The sequence below is a fragment of the Heptranchias perlo genome, chromosome 11 (assembly GCF_035084215.1).
Source record: "Heptranchias perlo isolate sHepPer1 chromosome 11, sHepPer1.hap1, whole genome shotgun sequence".
Taxonomy (NCBI): domain Eukaryota; kingdom Metazoa; phylum Chordata; class Chondrichthyes; order Hexanchiformes; family Hexanchidae; genus Heptranchias; species Heptranchias perlo.
The window spans coordinates 27,851,082-27,870,540 of NC_090335.1; the positions used below are offsets into that span (position 1 = coordinate 27,851,082).

At 40.7% G+C, this 19,459-nt stretch overlaps 1 protein-coding gene across 2 annotated transcripts in view; it reads left to right on the top strand.

The window, feature by feature from the left end:
• LOC137326918 (MAP3K7 C-terminal-like protein) overlaps window positions 1-16,383 on the top strand; it is a 67,596-nt gene extending 51,213 nt beyond the window's left edge. For both annotated transcript variants that reach the window (XM_067992299.1, XM_067992298.1), the window contains one exon: window positions 15,082-16,383. In XM_067992299.1, coding sequence (XP_067848400.1) covers window positions 15,082-15,262 — 181 coding nt within the window. In that variant the 3' untranslated portion in view covers window positions 15,263-16,383. The remainder of the gene's footprint in view (window positions 1-15,081) is intronic.
• Window positions 16,384-19,459: the final 3,076 nt, after the last annotated feature.

Sequence of the window (19,459 nt, forward strand, 5' to 3'; positions counted from 1 at the left end):
CATCGCCATCAAATTTCTAGGCCTATATTTCGAAACACACTCAAACATCACTATAATAAACTCTTTATAGAACAAACTTTTCCCCTGGTCCTAACTGAATTTCAATGACAGTCAGGAGATGTTCAAACCTCAAACTGATGATAGGTATTTTGTCAGTTCCAATAAATATGTAACAGTGAGGTTAACAATAGTTTTTTTTTAAAATTATGATGTGCGACTTCACAGAATTTCAGCTGTCTAGGGAAATCAAATTATTTCAGTAATGTTATTTTAGAATTGCGGATATTTTTAATTTAATTTTATAGAAGTTTGGCGTCTAAATTTGGAGTTTTAGCTCAGGATAGTTTGTAGGAAAAGCACTGCGAAATTGCAGCGTTTGAGCACTGCTTTCTCTGCTGCAATTTTTGAGTGGTGCATTATTAATTCTTTGGGGCTGTGATCATACTTGATCATGGAATCATACAGCAGAGAAGGGGGTCATTTGGCCCGTAATGCCTATGCTGGCTCTCTGAAGGAGCTATCCACTTGGTCCCAATCCCCTGGCCTTTTCCTTTACCCTATTAAATTGACCTTTATAGAATCATGGAAATCTTGTATACCCATCATATGTGATGTGAAACCATAAACTAATATTATAGTACTTACATATAGTTGGACCTTTTTTCATGAAATCTGATTTGCCAGAACAAAATGTCATTGTATTTGAAGACTGCTGAAAGAACAGTCCAGAAAGAGAGTTTAAGGCAGAGGAAGCAGCATGTAGAATACCAAAACCAACCACACACTGTCCTGTCCGTGATCCTGAGACCATTTCCTGAATTGTAATTGAACTTGCGATGTTCTGTGCTGCTTCATACATGAACCTGAACTGAGAAGGACAGCATATTGTGGAAAAGAAGATTGTGATCCGGAGACTGACTGTTTCCTGTAGTTGAACTGAAACAAACACTTAAAAAAAATATATTTAATAAAGAGGAACTCTCTTCATCAGGGCCTTTTTTAAAATCAGACAGTCAAACTAACATTGTAGTTCTTTTTAATGTCTTTCTAATTTTGTTTGTTTTTCAAATTTATCAATAACTGATGAATTTTTGCATTTATCAGTACCTGGGATGTTCTTTGCCCTTAACGTGAGCACTAGCACCACCAGATGCAAAATAAAGCTCACTGACTGAAGTTCAGTCTCAAAAGAGCACTCACATAAGGTTCGCCACATGTCTGGTTTTCTGCTAGACAGCCCTGTTATTCAGTGGGGTGCCTGGAAGTTTCTAAAATGTAAAGCAGACACCATGGGACAGATCTTCCCCTTTTTGCTTGGGGGTGTAAATAATCGTCTGGTAAAGTACACGAGGAAATTGGATGGGCAGGATTGCACGCATCTAATGGAGCCCATCCCATTTTCCGTTCATTTAAATTAATCCTGGAAAAAAATCCCGGAATTGACAGCTGACACCAGGATCTAGAGGAACGACTCACAACCATATTAACCACCCCTGCTCATCCCTCTGCCCTGCATTGTCTGTTCACCTTTGGGGTCTGGGTTCAGAAAATCTACCCCATAATGCTTAAATTTTTAACTTTTAAGAGAAAACCTTATTAACAGCACGGTCTCACACTCCTGAACAGATCTAACATTTTGATTAGTGATGGCTCTGATTTGATGCCAGGCACGGGGTTAGTCAATGAGCACCTGTATGGATTCATTGAGGATTAGCTGTGTATTCAGGTGATAAAAAGATACTTAGTAACTCTCCACTTCAGTGACAAAATAGACCCCTTTCACACTGAATTGCTGTGGGCATTTGTTGATGGTGATCCATAAATAATGCCAGCTAAGTGTATGTTTGGGCCTCAAAACAATCTACAATGTTACATCCCCATGATGTTGCAATACAATGTTAGTTAAAGTTATAATTCTCCTAACGTTTAGAACTTTTTAATAGAATCATGAAAGTGTACAAGAGGGAAGTATTTAGTATCATAAGTACTTCCCTATAGAATATGCTTCCCCTTTAATGATTGACATCTTTGGTTAAGCAGCCAGGAGGGGAAAAGATGCCAATCCCCATTGTCGCTGATATCAGCTGATGAGTGAATCAGCCTTCCACCCAAACTGAACTGTAAGGCCACCAATAGGGATTGTTGCTGGGAATGACTTCTCCGAGGTTTCTCATCAATTATATAGCTGAGACATAGAAAAGGAAATGAAAATACTTACCATAGAATATCCTATTTCTTTAAACATAATAGTATCAATCATTGATTCCATTAAAAGGGAAAGCACCAAGTTTGTGTAGGAGCAGAAAACAATTGGCCCGGATTTTGCGCTGAGCAGCGAACACCCGCCACTCATTAGATTTAAACTTACCCACAAACTATCCACGGGCTTTTGGGTGCCAACTTCCTGCAATGGGGAGCTGAGAAAAGAGCAGCATCCTCTCCCAGGCATCTGTGAGCTGTGAGAGTGGGGCAAGGAACTGTGTATCCCCTTAACCAATTCAGATCGAAGCATCATTAACAAGCCACACAGACACAGAACCAGGAAGTGTTAGTTAGAATAGTAAATTCAATCTAAAATTAGTTACAAAAAGGAAAATAAAGAGAGGGTAAGAAATATTGAATTAAAAGACAGATAAAAGAGACAGAAAGAAAAAGTAGAAAAAATTTAAATTAAAATCGTAAGGAATGAGACTCCACATTTTTAAAAGTAAATTTTCAGTGCCAGAGAGGTTGTTTGTCAGTCATTAAGACTTACCACGTCGTTAAAATTTTGGTTAGACTAAAAAAACTGGACATACCTTTTTCTGGCAAAAATAATTAGTTTCCAGCTGGGCAAGAGAGCAACTTCGTGCTGGTCCTTTCATTTCAACGGGGATCCAGCTGGCGAGATCTTCCTGCGCAGCTTACGGAGGAGCAGAGCATCCGGTAGAGCAACTTCTGGATTTCGGGATTTGACTGCGTATGTGCGCTCGCCGAAAGTTGCTCTTCCATTTGCCCTGAAATAACGGTGAGTCCTGTTAGCATTGCCGTCATTTTCAGTGCAAATTCTGGGCCAATAATATGTAAAGTAGGATGATGAATTGCTAGTATGAATTATTCTTACTACATTGAAATTGTATTTTTTTAAAATAGCGTAGTAGCTCTCAAAATAGCTCGATGGGAATTGAACCAGTGTGATACTGAACCATACAGACCTGGAGGACCCAAATTCAATCCCTGCATTATGCTGGGTTAGCTGATCTCAGCAAGGCAACATTGTGTACAGTAGCCTTAGTGTCCCTGGCTTAGCAAGGGTTCCTACTAACAATAACTATCCAGCAATCCCTACCTTAAAGTGCACTTACATGGATGCTGCTTGGACATGTGACACAGAACAGCAATTTGCATTTCTTGAATGCTTTTTGCATAGAGGATTGAGTCTCAAAGAACTTTATGCTGAGGAGGAAAAACAGTGGGCATTGAGCAGGACGGTAAAAGGGGAAAACTGAAAAAAGTTGGAGAGAAAGGTTTGAAGAGGTTTTTGAAAGCAGGTAGGGCGGCAGGTTATCCATGTCAGCAGTGCTGTTATGGGGGAGGCACAGGGTGAATACTGTTTCCTTTTATAAAAAGCAGAAGATAAAATTGGATAGAAAATCATCTAAGACTGTTCCTGCATTCACGTAGTGTCCATAGTCACAGTGATATTTTTGAAGGCCTGGATGCAGATCACTCGTCTACCCTCTTAATCATGGATGATGCGCACTCCAAGGAGACCCAGGAAAGGAGAATAACAGAAAATACATTTTTAAAAATAATCATTTCTACCTATTTATTTATGTAATATTTGAAACTCTGACTTTTTGCATTAAAAAAAAGAGAACATCCAGGGGCATGATCATCTTGGTTTCCCATATGTAGCAAAATTGCATATTACAGTGTAAGGAATAAATTTACAATCTCACCCCAAATATTGGCCTGTTTTGTAGAATCCTGTTGCTAATTTAACAACTATTATTTGTAGTATTAACTTTTGTACTGATAGAAACTAGACTCCTGTAATTAAAATAAATTGAGATGAATGCTTTTACAAAAATGTAGGTTAGAGAAGAGCAGGATTTATTGAACAGCGATATACCGGTCTTGATGCTGTGGAAAATGTTCTTGTTGAATGACCATTCATGCTTTCTTTCCATAATAACAAGGTTGTTTGGAGCACGGTGAGATTTCTTATCCAAAACTTTCCTTGCAATAGTTTAACTCAGTGTCGGCTGTGGGTACAGTGAAACCCTTTTGTAATAAACTGTCTTAGAAGCGATATCTTTGTTCCATATGAATGCAGCGAGGCGTTTCAAATACCTATAGATTACAACTGGAGCAATACCATAAGAATTGTTCATGTTTAAACCAGACCCTCCCTGCCTTTGCCTGTGAAATAATTGAAATGTTTGACTTTTACACCCTAAGGATTTTTTTAGATCTTTGGGTGAATGCTTGTGCTTATCAAGCTGAGGGTGTTTAGTGCTGGGACTTAAAACACATTTCAACATTTGGCACCCAGTGTTAGCATTTCCAAGTGAGAAACACAAGTTTTTTACAATATGAAACACCTTCCAGACAGTCCCAGCGGCATGTCTGAACCTCCACTTCTGAAGATTGTTGTTGCTGCATCAGCAGGAATTCATTCATTTCCTCCGCCAGCCTCCTTTCTGCATGAATAGCAGTTAAGTGCGAAAATAGGAGTAGTTTTGTGCTATATACTCAAACCCTCTCAGTTGAAACAGCCTATTTGCTGAAACACAGTGCGCATTGTGAACCAAGTTGGAACTTGAGAATTTGGTGAGAATGGGTGAATTGAAATTAAAATTTAATTTAAAATTTAACTTAAAATTTTAAAAGAAACTGCAAGTTAGTTAACGGTTAACAGAAACTGCAAGTCAGTAACAGTACCTGCAGCAGTTAGCTGTTAACAGTCAATCAGCTGTAAGTGATTGCCTGAATAGGGAGTAATTACCATGAAGCTGATTGAGCAGTTGTAACTGGTGTTTGGTAAGAGTGGGAATTATGTGTAGAGGGGGAAGGAGGTGCTAAATTTAAAAAATTTAAATTTAAAATAAAAAGCAAAAAACCAAAACAGACTAAAAGTAATTATCTATAAATAAATAAAGACTAAGATATGGTAGAGCAAGTAGTGTGTTGGGCCTGCAGTATGTGGGAGTTTGTGGACAGCGAGACTTTCCCGAATGATCACATCTGCAGTAGATGTCTCCGCCTCGAATCTCTCCAGCTCAGAGTCATCGAGTTGGAGTGTGAGTTGGAGACACTCCGACACACAAGTTGGGGGGGGGGGGGGGGGGTATCTGGACAGTTTGCTCCAGACCTCGGTCACATCTCATAGAGAGCTCCAGGATCAGAATGGGGTTGGTGTGACCGATAGTGTACAGAGTAAGGGTGTAGGGTGTTTTGGGGTCGTTCTCACCCTATTGATCGGTGCAGATATCTGGTCCCCGGTCTAGCCAAGGAACACTTATACCTCACGGATTGGGGGTTCAGGAAAACGGTGATGGATCATGCAGTCGAATAGCACAGAGAACACACAAACTCGATGTTTGAATTGAATTGGAATGTTGGTTTTATTATACCGTCAACGCAAAGAAAATAACAATACAAACGGCCCTACACAGTACATTGAGTTACACACACCCACTACAGTACTTTATCCTGTTGAACTAAGAGGTTGGTGGGGACCCTGGAAACACCTATCACACACACACACACACACACACAGGTATGGTCGAGGCTCACCAATCCTTTGCACTCGCAGGTCTGGCTGACCTGTTCTCTCACGTAGGGTTTGTTGGTTTCGCTGGAAGCGTGTCTCCTCCAAGACACAGGCAGAACAAGAGGAGCAGAACACAAGAGCTTGCAAGAGCCAGAGAGAGAGAGGGGTTTCGAGTTTCCACTTATATACCCCTCCTCTTACAATGGTCTTCGTCACTTAAAAGAGGCACTTCATGTCTGTTGAAACAGTTCTTACAAAGTCCTTAAGAATCTTTGATGGCTTTTGATGGTCTCTCATCCATGTTGCAATTGCTTTTCTCGATGGGCCATTGTTAATTCCAATTTGTTGATCATCTGGTATACAGGGCTCCTTTTGTATCCAACGTCCTAGGTGTTGATCGGTTTTGCTTTAAAACAAAGACATGGCCCCACCATGTTTGGAGCAGTTGCCTCTTTCAATGACCTACTGCCTTTCTGATCGTCGACCACCTGCTGTAGGTTTTGCATTAAAACAGAGACATGTCTGAAGCATTCTCCTACAGTCCACTGTGTGTGTTGTTGATTCGTCTAGTGACCTCTCACCTATCCTTCCATTTTAGGATTTTAGTCAATGGCCAAAGTTTTCCATACAAAAGGAAAAGGTGGAATTCCCAGAATTCTTACAAGGGGAACCCAGGTGAGATTTTTAAAAAAGAGGATCCGCAGAAACTGATCTTATCCAACAGGTACATTGTACTTGCTACCTGTGAGGATAAGGATAAAGACTGTCGGAAAGACAGCTAGAATGCTGACCATGGCACCCTGGAGCAGGAGGTTGTCCAAGGTGGGAGGAGGAGAAGCGTGATGTGTAGTTGTAGGGGATTCAATAATTAGAGGGACAGATAGCATCCTTTGGAAGCAGGATCGAGAGTCCCACATGGTATGTTGCCTATCTGTTGCCAGGGTGAGAGTCATCTCAAACCGGCTTGAAAGGGCATTGGAGGGGGAGGATCCAGTTGTTGTGGTCCATGTTGGGACCAACAACATAGGAAAGAGTAGGCAAGTGGTCCTGTTCAAAGAGTACCAGGAGCTAGGAGCTAAATTTAAAAACAGGCCCTCAAGGGTTATAATCTCTGGATTATCACCCGAGCCACGTGCAAATTGGCATAGGGATAAGCAGATTAGGGAGGTAAACACGTAGCTGAAGGAGTGGTGTGGGAAAGAGGGGTTCCATTTCATGGGACACTAGCATTAGAGCTGAAGGACAGGTTAGGGTGTATGGCCCAAATAAGCATTCTTTATACAAACACATGGACTATAGGGAACAAATTGAATGAATTGCAGGCACAAACTCAACTTAGAGGGTACGACACAGTAGCCATTACTGAGACATGGCTGCAAGATGGTCAGGACTGGGAACTGAATATACCAGGTTGTAAGGTCTACAGGGAAACTGATAGAGGAGGAGGAGTAGCCTCAGTGATTAAAGAAGAGGTACTAGAAAGGCTAGCTGTACTTAAAGTAGGATGCATCCCATCCCGGTCCGGATGGGATGCATCCTAGGTTGCTGAGGGAAGTAAGGGTGGAAATTGCGGAGGTACTGGTCCTAATCTTCCCATCATCCGTAGATACGGGGGTAGTGCCAGAGGACTGGAGAATTGCAAATGTTACACCCTTGTTCAAAAAAGAGTGTAAGGATAAACCCAGCAACTATAGGCCAGTCAGTTTAACCTCAGTGGTGGGGAAACTTTTAGAAACGATAATCCGGGACAGAATTAAGAGTCACTTGGATTAGGGTGGATTGATCAGGGAAAGCCAGCAGGATTTGTTAAAGGCAAATCATGTTTAACTAACCTGATAGAGTTTTTTGATGAGGTAACAGAGAGGGTATTTGAGGGCATTGCAGTTATTGTGGTGTAGATGGACTTTCAAAAGGCATTTGATAAAGTGCTGCACTGTAGGCTTATCATCAAGATTGCGGTCCATGGAATAAAGGGGGCAGTAGCAACATGGATACAGAATTGGCTAAGTGACAGAAAACAGAGAGTAATGGTGAACGGTTGTTTTTCGGACTGGAGGGAGGTGTACAGTGGTGCTCCCCAGGGGTTGGTGCTGGGACCACTGCTTTTCTTGATATATATTAATGACTTGGACTTGGCTGTACAGGGAACAATTTCAAAATTTGTAGATGACACAAAACTTGGAAGGGTAGTAAACAGTGAAGAGGATAGTGATAGACTTCAGGAGGATATAGACAGGCTGATGGCATAGGCGAACACGTGGCAGATGAAATTTAATGCAGAAAAATGCGAAGTGGTACATTTCGGTAGGAAGAATGAGGAGAGGCAATATAAATTAGAGGGCACAACTTTAAAAGGGGTACAGGAACAGAGAGATCTGGGGGTATATAGACTCAAATCATTGAAGGTGGCAGGGCAGGTTGAGAAAGCGATTAAAAAAGCATACGGGATCCTGGGCTTTATAAATTGTGGCATAGAGTACAAAAGTATGGAAGTCATGATGAACTTTTGTAAAACACTGGTTTGGCCACACCTTAAGTATTGGGTCCAGTTCTAGGCACCACACTTTAGGAATAATGTGAAGGCCCTAAATAGGGTGCAGAAGAGATTTACTAGAATGATTCCAGGGATGAGGGACTTCAGTTACATGCAGAGACTGGAGAAGCTAGGATTGGTCTCCTCGGAATGGAGAGAAGGTTGAGAGGAGATTTGATAGAGGTATTCAAAATCATGAAGGGTCCAGCCAGAGTAGATAAAGAGAAACTGTTCCCATTGGCAGAAGGGTCAAGAACCAGAGGACATTGATTTAAGGTGATTGGCAAAAGAACCAAAGGTGACATGAGGAAAAACTTTTTTATGCAGCGAGTGGTTAGGATCTGGAATTCGCTGCCCGAGGGGGCGGTGGAGGCAGATTCAATCATGGCCTTCAAAAGGGAACTGGATAAGTACTTGAAAGGAAAAAATTTGCAGGGCTACGGGGATTATGCAGGGGAGTGGGACTAGCTGGATTGCTCTTGCATAGAGCTGGCGCAGACTCGATGGGCTGAATGGCCTCCTTCCGTGTTGTAACCTTTCTATGCAATTACTTCAATGATAAGAGAGGATCTAATGAGAGGTAAGCAGACAGTGGACACTTTATGGGTAGAATTAAGAAATAGAAAAGGTTTTAAGACTGTAGTGGAGTTGTGTATAGGCCCCCTGGTAGCAGCTGTGGCAAAATGTATAAATGCAGAGATTAGACATGCATGTAGCAAAGGCAGAGTGGTTTTAATGGGGAATTTTAACTTTCATATTGATTGGGATAAGCAGATGAGCTCATGTCAGAAAGGGAGCGAATTTCCTGAGTGTGTTCGGAACTGCTTTCTGCAACAATATGTCCTAGAACCAACAAAGGGGCAGGCTATATTAGCTTTAATAATGAGTAACGAGCCAGATTTAGTTAACAGCCTAACAGTGCATGAACATTTATCTAATAGCGATCATAATATGATCAAGTTCAACGTTGTGTTTGAAAGGGAGAAACCCGTCACAGCTACTAAAATGCTAAATTTAGGTAGAGCCGACTTCAACGGGATCAGACAGACTTTCCACAGTAAACTGGGCAATCCTGTTAATGGGTAAAATGACAGAAGATCAGTGGGAGGTGTTCAAAAACGAATTTAACGTGATACAGAACCGGTTTATACCCCTAAGGAGCAAGAGCTCTACTTGCCAAAAAAAAACAGCCATGGACAACAAAAGAGGTAAAGGAAAACATAAAACTAAAAGAAAAAGCATATAATAATGCAAAAAATACCACAGATCCTGGAGACTGGGAGAGATACAAAGAACAGCAAAGGGTGACAAAACAGATAGTAAGATCTACAAAAAGGGAGTATGAAAAGAAACTTGCAAGGGATATTAAAATCAACACAAAAATTTTTTACAATTATATTGGGAAAAAGAGGGTGTTCAAGAGCAACGTGGGCCCCTTAAAAACTGACAATGGTGATATCGTAAATGAAAATAAGGAAATGGTGGACATGTTAAATAGCAACTCACCAAGGCTGCTTCGACAGCACCTCCCAAACCCACGACCTCTACCACCTAGAAGGACAAGGGCAGCAGGCGCATGGGAACAACACCACCTGCACGTTCCCCTCCAAGTCACACACCATCCCGACTTGGAAATATATCGCCGTTCCTTCATCATCGCTGGGTCAAAATCCTGGAACTCCCTTCCTAACAGCACTGTGAGAGAACCTTCACCACACGGACTTCAGCAGTTCAAGAAGGCGGCTCACCACCACCTTCTCAAGGGCAATTAGGGATGGGCAATAAATGCTGGCCTTGCCAGCAAGGCCCACATCCCATGAACGAACAAAAAAAAATTACTTTGTGTCAGTATTTACAGTAGAGGAAGAGGATAGCATGCTGGACACCACAAGGAAATTAATTTTGAATCAGAGATGGGGACTCACCATAATTAACGTAAGCAAAATAACAGTAATGAAGAAAATAATGGCACTAAAGAGTGACAAATCCCCAGGAGCAGATGGTTTCCATCCCAGGGTTTTAAAGGAAATAGGTGAGAACATTGCAGATGCCCTGACTATAATCTTCCAAAGTTCTCTCGATTCAGGAACCGTTCTTTTAGATTGGAAAATTGCACGTCACTCCGCTATTTAAGAAAGGTGAGAGAGGGAAACCAGAGAATTATAGACCTGTTAGCCTAACATTTGTTGTCAGGAAATTACTAGAGTCTATGATTAAGGATAGAGTGACTGAACACCTTGAAAATTTTCAGCTGATCAGAGAGATCCAGTATGGATTTGTAAAGGGTAGGTCATGCCTGACGGACCTGATTGAATTTTTTGAAGAGGTAACTAAAGTACTTGACAGGAATATCCATGGATGTTGTTTATATGGACTTCCAGAAGGCATTCGATAAAGTCCCTCATAAGAGATGTTAGCTTAAGTTGAAGCTCATAGAATTGAGGGCAAGTTATTGACCTAGTTAGGAAATTGGCTGAGCGGCAGGAGACAGAGAGTAGGGACTCAAATTGGCGGGATGTGACTAGTAGTGTCCCACAGGGATCTATGTTGGGGCCTAAGGTCCCTTAGAGGATGAGACCGGGAAATTAATGGTGGGAAACATGGAGATGGCAAAAATGCTGAACAAATATTTTGTTTCAGTCTTTACGGTAGAGGACACTAAGAATATCCCAACACTGGACAAACAGGGGGCTCTGGGGGGGAGGAGCTTAATACGATTAAAATCACTAAGGAATTGGTACTCAGTAAATTAATGGGACTCAAGGTGGATAAATCCCCTGGACCTGATGGCTTACATCCTAGGGTCTTGAGGGAAGATGGGAGGGAAAGTAGAGAGTGAGGAGGACATAAAAAACCTACAAGGGGATATAGACAGGCTGGGTGAGTGGGCGGAGATTTGGCAGATGCAATACAAAATTGGAATATGTGAGGTTATGCACTTTGGCAGGAAAAAATCAGAAAGCAAGTTATTACCTTAATGGCGAGAAACTGGAAAGTACTGCAGTACAAAGGGATCTGGGGGTCCTAGTGCAAGAAAATCAAAAAGTTAGTATGCAGGTGCAGCAGGTGATCAAGAAGGCCAACGGAATGTTGGCTTTTATTGCTAGGGGGATAGAATATAAAAACAGGGAGGTATTGCTGCAGTTATATAAGGTATTGGTGCCCGCACCTGGAATACTGCATACAGTTTTGGTCTCCATACTTAAGAAAAGACATACTTGCTCTCGAGGCAGTACAAAGAAGGTTCACTCGGTTAATCCCGGGGATGAGGGGGTGGACATATGAGGAGAGGTTGAGTAGATTGGGACTCTACTCATTGGAGTTCAGAAGAATGAGAGGCGATCTTATTGAAACATATAAGATTGTGAAGGGGCTTGATCGGGTGGATGTGGTAAGGATGTTCCCAAGGATGGGTGAAACTAGAACAAGGGGGCATAATCTTAGAATAAGGGGCTGCTCTTTCAAAACTGAGATGAGGAGAAACTTCTTCACTCAGAGGGTAGTAGGTCTGTGGAATTTGCTGCCCCAGCAAGCTGTGGAAGCTACATCATTAAATAAATTTAAAACAGAAATAGACAGTTTCCTAGAAGTAAAGGGAATTAGGGGTTATGGGGAGCGGGCAGGAAATTGAACATGAATTTAGATTTGAGGTTAGGATCAGATCAGCCATGATCTTATTGAATGGCGGAGCAGGCTAGAGGGGCCGATTGGCCTACTCCTGCTCCTATTTCTTATGTTCTTATGTTCTTAACTATTTACTGTATTCATTAACGACTTAGATGACTGGATAGAGAGCCACATATCCAAGTTTGCCAATGACACAAAGATAGGCAGCATTGTAAGCAGTGTAGATGGAAACATAAAATTACAGAGAGATATTGATAGATTAAGTGAATGGGCAAAACTGTGGCAAATGGATTTCAATGTAGGCAAGTGTGAGGTCATCCATTTTGGACCTAAAAGGATAGATCAGAGTACTTTCAAAACTTCAAAACAATGGAGGTCCAATGAGACTTAGGGGTCCGTGTACATAGATCATTAAAATGTCCTTGACAAATACAGAAAATAATCAAAAAGGCTAATGGAATGCTGGCCTTTATATCTGGAGGACTAGAATACAAGGGGGTGGAAGTTATGCTACAGCTATACAAAGCCCTGGTTAGACCACACCTGGAGTACTGTGTTCAGTTCTGGGCACCACACCTTAGGAAGGATATATTGGCCTTGGAGGGAGTGCAGCGTAGATTTACTGGAATGATACCTGGACTCCAAGGGTTAAATTACAAGGAGAGATTACACGAACTAGGGTTGTATTCCTTGGAACTTAGAAGATTAAAGGATGATTTGATCAAAGTTTTCAAGATATTAAGGGGAACCGATAGGGTAGATAGAGAGAAAGTATTTCCGCTGTTGGGGAGTCTGGGACTAGGGGACACAGTCTAAAATTAGAGCCAGACCTTTCAGGAGCGAGATTAGAAAACAGGTCTACACACAAAGGGTGATAGAAGTTTGGAACTCTCTTCCACAAACGGCAGTTGATGCTAGCTCAATTGTTAACTTTAAATCTGAGATCGATAGATTTTTGTTAACCAAAGGTATTAAGGAATATGGGGCTAAGGCATTAGGTCACAGATCAGCCATGATCTCATTGAGTGGTGAAACAGGCTTGAGGGGGTAAATGGCCTACTCCTGTTCCTATCTTCCTATGTTCCTATCTTGCTATTTGACACCTTCTTCTTACAGCTGGCAGAGAGAGATATTTTCATCTCATTAATTCAGGCTGAATTTACACCCAGGGCTGAAGGAGAGGAAAAACCGTTCCAACTCACGATGCCCCCCATCTCCTATTGAAGGATATTTTTTTTGAGTATCATTTATTATTTATATATGTTTTAAAAGTATTAAAGCAGAAGTTGATGTTTAATTATGATTGTAGATAAGCGGAGAGATTTCTTGTCACAATCATCTTTGTTCGGGAGCAACTTATCAAGGTTTGTGAGCACCAGAAGTTGCAAATATGCTTGCTGTGATACTAAATTACCTCGTGCACTGTAATGTGAGCTAAAATAATCTTTTATTATTAATGCATATGTTCAATGTTTGGACGTACAGAATTCCAAACTGAACCCTTCAAGCAATAAATGGACACCTCACACTGCAACGTCTAATGTATTTATCTACAGAGACAGTTGAGAAAAATGAATGGAGCAGCATGACTCAGTAGTTGCAGGCTTATCTTAAAGGACAAATATTTACCACAATGTACAGCAGTTGCATTTTCAAGGGCATCAATCAGGAAACAAGCAACAAAAGTGCTTTCTTGTCAGAGATTTGGGTGACCATTTCAGTCCTTTGCAACAATATGATAAAAGCACCAACTGAACATTTAACTTTATCCTTTTTATTTGTCAGTTTACATTAAGATGCTGGATTTTCCATATAAATTAATGTTGTGCAGTATTTGTTTCTTTTTGCATGTACCTTTAGAATCTCAAAATATTTATATTGCTGCTGCATGAACTGGTTTATTCTAGTTACCAAATGTTGTCTACACTATGCATTTTCCTTAGTAATGAACAAGGTGTGTTTATTGTGGGTTTAATCATGAAGCAAAGCAGATTGATAGAATGGACTTCAATGTGCTAAGAATTATTGTCGATAAATGTATATATTGGAGAAAGTCATGTGTTCTAGCCCCTCTATGGATTAAAGCACATAATCTAGGCTCACACTTCAGTACAGTACTGAGAGAGTGCTGCTTTGTGTAAGTGCTATCTTACAAATGAGATGTTAACCCGAGGCTCTGTCTGCATGCCTGCTCAGGTGGATGTAAAAGATCCTATGGCAGGAAGTTTTCCTGTGTCAGTGCCAACATTCCTCCGTTAATCAACACCCCTAAACACAGATTATTTGATCATTCATTCATTTGCTATTTGTGGGTCCTAGCTCTGTAAAAATCGGCTGCACAGTTTGCCTACATAACAATAGTGATAGCATTTTAAAAGTTATCCAATGCTTTGGGACATCTTGAGGGCATGATAAGATGCTATATAAATGCAATTCTGTCTTTCCAAGAAAGAAAGATTTGCATTTATATAGCACCTTTCACTTTCAGTGGCTTTCCATAGTCAACCAGCAGGAAGTGGGCTTCAGGGTGAGAATGGTGCTCTGGAGCTTGTCATTTCTCCTGGAGCATTATGCTTATGAGAATGGGTACATCCAGCAGCTGTTGATTGGAATTCATGAGACAGAAGTTAAGGCTCTTCTTTCACGTAATTGAGACTTGAATTCAAACTGTAATGGGCGTAATAGTATCCCACTAATAGAGTTACCTGTGCAGTCTCCTGGGGCTAGTTTCTTAAAAAATGTTTAAATTCTTGCTTTGAGTTACATAACTGGAATTTACAAAAGATACAAATCTTTCCTTTGTTCAGTGGGTTAAGATTTGAACAAATTGGTTAGGTGTAATCTTGCATAATATCTCCTGTTACATTACAAGTATGGAGAAAGGTAAGACATTGAGTGTCTTGGTTACCTTTTCCTGTTGAATTGCAGCAAGAAGTTGTCCGTCACAGCCATGCCCAACTATCAACCCAAGTTTTCCATATGTAGAGCCAGCAGTAAACCGGAATGTGGAATGTATCTGTGAAAAGACAAATACAAGTTAGAATGATTTTATTTTGCCGTGAAGCACATATCAGAGAGTGAGACTAGGCACATAATTGTAGCCTATCACATGATGTGTTATAAAGTATATTTTTTCAATATTCCCATTTCTGTTATTTGTCAGAAAACAGCTGATTGCTGAGCTTGATCAAGATGAAAAGGATCAGCTGAATGCTACACACCTAACCCAGGAATACCAGCAGCTCTCTGAAGAGAATCAGTCTCTGACTTCCTACCATTTACAGTGTAGAGAACATCTAAAAAAACTTCAGGTGCTACTGCAGCAGCAACAGGGATCTTCCTGACTCCAGGCACACGGTGCTATATTTATGACAAACAAAATGCTGGAATAGCTGTGGAATCTTCTTTGCAGATTCACAGAAACAATTTGAAGAGTCTGCAATAAGGAGAAAAGAAGCCATTTTGGTAGTTCATTGATTTCCTGGAAGCTGATTTGCAGCATTGCTGTAGTTTTTCCAGATGAGCTTTTCTTTTTATCTGTATACAGTATGTAGCAACATTTCAAATTGCTGACATCAAAAAATACAATATGGAAAGGGGTTAAGACCCCCAGAGGTCGTAAACATGCAAATATTAAATGCATCAATGCGCTTTATTAAAATAAATTGAAAACATGAAAAATAATTTTTAAACAAAACATTTGTATAAAGATCAAATAAATGCTGATAAAGAATTGTATGTATCATAACAGAATATACTATACTTACAGTTCTTTGAAATTATTATAGTCTATAAAAAATGCAACTTTTTAAATCTACAGTGCTTGCATGCAATAAAACATGTGAAAGTTGTTTGCTCGAGATTGCCAAAGTCAAATTTTGAAAACCATGAGGGTATCCTGAGATTTGTCTGTTTTCATTTTCAATCCATTGCATATTTAAAAACTGCACTTACAGAATGGGTTAATCATGCAGGACTTTTATATAATGATGTATAACGTGCACCATAAGTTTCTGTATTTACTCTTTTGGTCAACTGAGAATACACAGTACAAAAAGTGCAAATGGACAATTTTTAAAGTTATAATCTTGTAACTTTTTATATATATATATATATATATATATATAATTCAACAGTTTTTATGTTTTAATCCTTTGAGGACAATTCTACACCATTTTTTACAAGGTGTAATTACATTTAGCAGTTTATTTAAAGGATAAAGTGATATGTTGAGTATTTTCATCATTTTCCATTGCTTACCAATTCTTCTTTCAGTGTTCAGTGTATGGAACTCCTTTATCAAGTGTTATGAGATGGAAAGTGTATATTGTGAAAGCTGCAAAGGACATTAAGTATGCAAAAGTTTAATAAGAAACTCAAAGCTGGTCTCCAGTGCTTACTGTATCATTTGAAATAGTTGTACAGTTACCTATAATTTAAATAAAACTTGGTGACATGACTTTTACAGGTAATTGTATTTTTTGTGTGTGTATATATCTATATGTATAGAATGCTATATTTTCCAATCAGTTTCATATAAATGTGCGTACATTGGGCCTAACCCAACTGGGACTAGGAACGAGATCAGTGACATTGGATCTTTCATTTGTGTCTTTAATACCACGTTCAATTTCCTGATACCGACCTTGAAGGGCACAGAAATGCTTGTCAGTTTGTGGGTGGACCTATTGCATACAAAGTCAAAATTACCTCATAGTGTCATGCACACAATTTCCCAGCGTTCATGCCAGTAAAGCACTATTGCATTTACCCGGCCATATAAAATCCTATCAACTGCTGATTTTGGAAGTAGCTTTAAAGAACCCTATAAGAAGATGGGTAGGAATATTGGAGCCTATTTCTCCATCGTTTTTCCTGTTTCTTTTTTTATCTCTGTTGTCACTTGGGTTATCAGAAGCTTTTGGGGTAATTGTTCAGTTACTGCTGTTTTCAGCTACAAGCATGACAGTAGCACAGTGTATGTTCTAATGGGAATCCCCTTTTCCTTGTGTTTTTAGGGAGAAGAGGAGGACCAAAAAAGGGATGTTAGGCTCCACCCACCTGCCAGTACCCCCACACCAGAGCTTATAGGCAGAAGCACACATATTCCCATTTGTCTGAGGAATAGTGCTGTGGAGACTTTGATTTACAAGGGGTGCTATTACAGTCTTGTGCTATATGTTCCATGCTGACCCGCAGCCAAACTCCTGGTACAGGTACAGCACTGCCAATGGCTGTCAAAGTAACAATGGTCCTTAGCTTCTATGCTGCAAGTTGATTCCAGGATACCACGGAAACCTCAGCAACATGTGCAACGAGTTGTAATGATCTGGAATGCACTGCCTGAAAGGGTGGTGGAAACAGATTCAATAATAACTTTCAAAAGGGAATTGGATAAATACTTGAAGGGAAAAAATTTGCAGAGCTATGGGGAAAGAACAGGGGAGTGGGACTAATTGGATAGCTCTTTCAAAGACTTGGCACAGGCACGATGGGCTGAATGGCCTCCTGGGCTGTATCATTCTATGATTCTATGAACAGCTGTACATAGTTATTCAAAGCAAGTGACTGATTGCCTTGTTTGCTCAAGCAAGCAATGTTACCTCCTTCACAAGGACAACCAACAGCAGCATGAGAGGACTATACATTTTACCAAGTGGCAGGATTCCTAAAGGTCCAGGGGATTGTAGATTGCAGCCAGCTGGCCCTAAATGCTCCCTTGCGTGCAACAACTTCAGTACAACCAGATTTTTCATTACACGCTGTTTGCTCCCCCTTGGTGACAAAGTCCGGCATATGTGTTTTTAGCCCGAGTCTTGTGGCTCATCTACATGGTACCTTTAAAAGCCTCTTGAGATTAAGTTGGGGGAACGGGTATTCCAGGGTGGTTAGCTATTTGGGAAGGAGGGGGAGTCCGAGCAAGCGAGGCCTACACTTCCATTGTGGAGCCTGGAGGAAAGAAATAAACTTACCTGGAGGGGCCTCTTCTCCTGCTGATCCTCCGCCCGCTAGCTTCAGCTTATCAGGAAAGTCGCAGACACTTCCCCGCTCAGGCAAATGTTAATATGGCAGTGGGATTCTGATGATGTCATTGGGACCCAATCTGCATGTTTAAAGAGGGACCCTGCTGCCTTCCAGCGGGTGTCCCTAGTGCCTGCAATTTAAATTGCAGTTGGCAGGATCGGTATGGCAGGCCAGGGGGTAAGTCTCCTGCTCCATTTTAACGCTCCCGCTCCGATTTCCACTGGGCAGGGGGTTTAAAACTCCCCCATTGTTTTTCTAAAGAGGCTGGCCAACTTCCAAAACTGTAAATCACGATGCCTGTCCTTTATAGCTGCTGCAGGCCGTTAAATCCTGCAGTAGCACATGATTTCCGTCTCAGCAAAGGGCAAGATGCCAATCGCAGGTGTTTTCCATGGCGGGAACAGACCTACATTATAATAGACAAATTCCAGAAATACCTGTGCGGTTAGCACACTAAAGGGATTGCATGCGCCCTTCCTACATTACCTCACTTCTGATTAGCAGGTATCAGCCATGGTTCAATTGGTAGCACTCTCGTCTCTGAGTCAGAAGGTTGTAGGTTCAAGCCCCACTCCAGTGACCTGGGCACAAAATCTAGGCTGACACTCCAGTGCAGTTACGAGGGAGTGCTGCACTGTTGAAGGTGCTGTTTCTCAGATGACATGTTAAACCGAGGCTCTGCGTGCCCTCTCAGGTGGATATAAAATATCCCATGACACTATTCAAGGAGTAGGGGAGTTCTCCCCTGTTTCCTGGCTAACATTTATCCCTCAACCAACAATCACTAAAACAGATTATCTGGTCATTATCATGTTGCTGTTTGGGGACCTTGCTGTGTGCAAATTGGTGCAGCGTTTCCTACGTTACAACAGTGACCACACTTCAGAAAAGTAGTTAATTGGCTGTAAAGTGCTTTGGGATGTCCTGAGGTCATGAAAGGTGCTATATAAATTCAAGTTCTTTCTTTCTTTACAACTGATCACAAAATTTAGGATGAAATATCAAAAACTTGTCTTCTTAGGACTAATTTTCAATTAACAAATTTATGATAAATAGAATGATATTTAGTGAATTGGTTGTCCAGTTGCCATTCATTGTAAACATTTATATTTGTAAAACGAAACTGGTAAGAAAATAAAAACATTTACTTTCTTCACTGTCACTGCTGTTAAATGGGCAGCGGAGTCAAGAATTTTGAATTGTAATTTGAAGCAGCAAGCATACAGGACTGCCACAGTGTACACAATAAGCACACGATAAGCACATCTTAAATTGCTCAAAGGCAATGTTTTCATATAATTATTCTTCCATGAAGAACACACCTTTGAAATGTTTGAAAATTACTTCATTGATTCAGTTTACAAATTCTTGGCTTGCAAGCTAAAAAAATTCCTATCACTGGGCCGATAAATGCTCTTCAATACGGCATTGTGCCAGCAAGTTGAGGTGTTTGTATTAGTGCTGGAACAGGTGGCAGCATTTACACCTTATCTCCAATACAAACTGACCAGATTTTA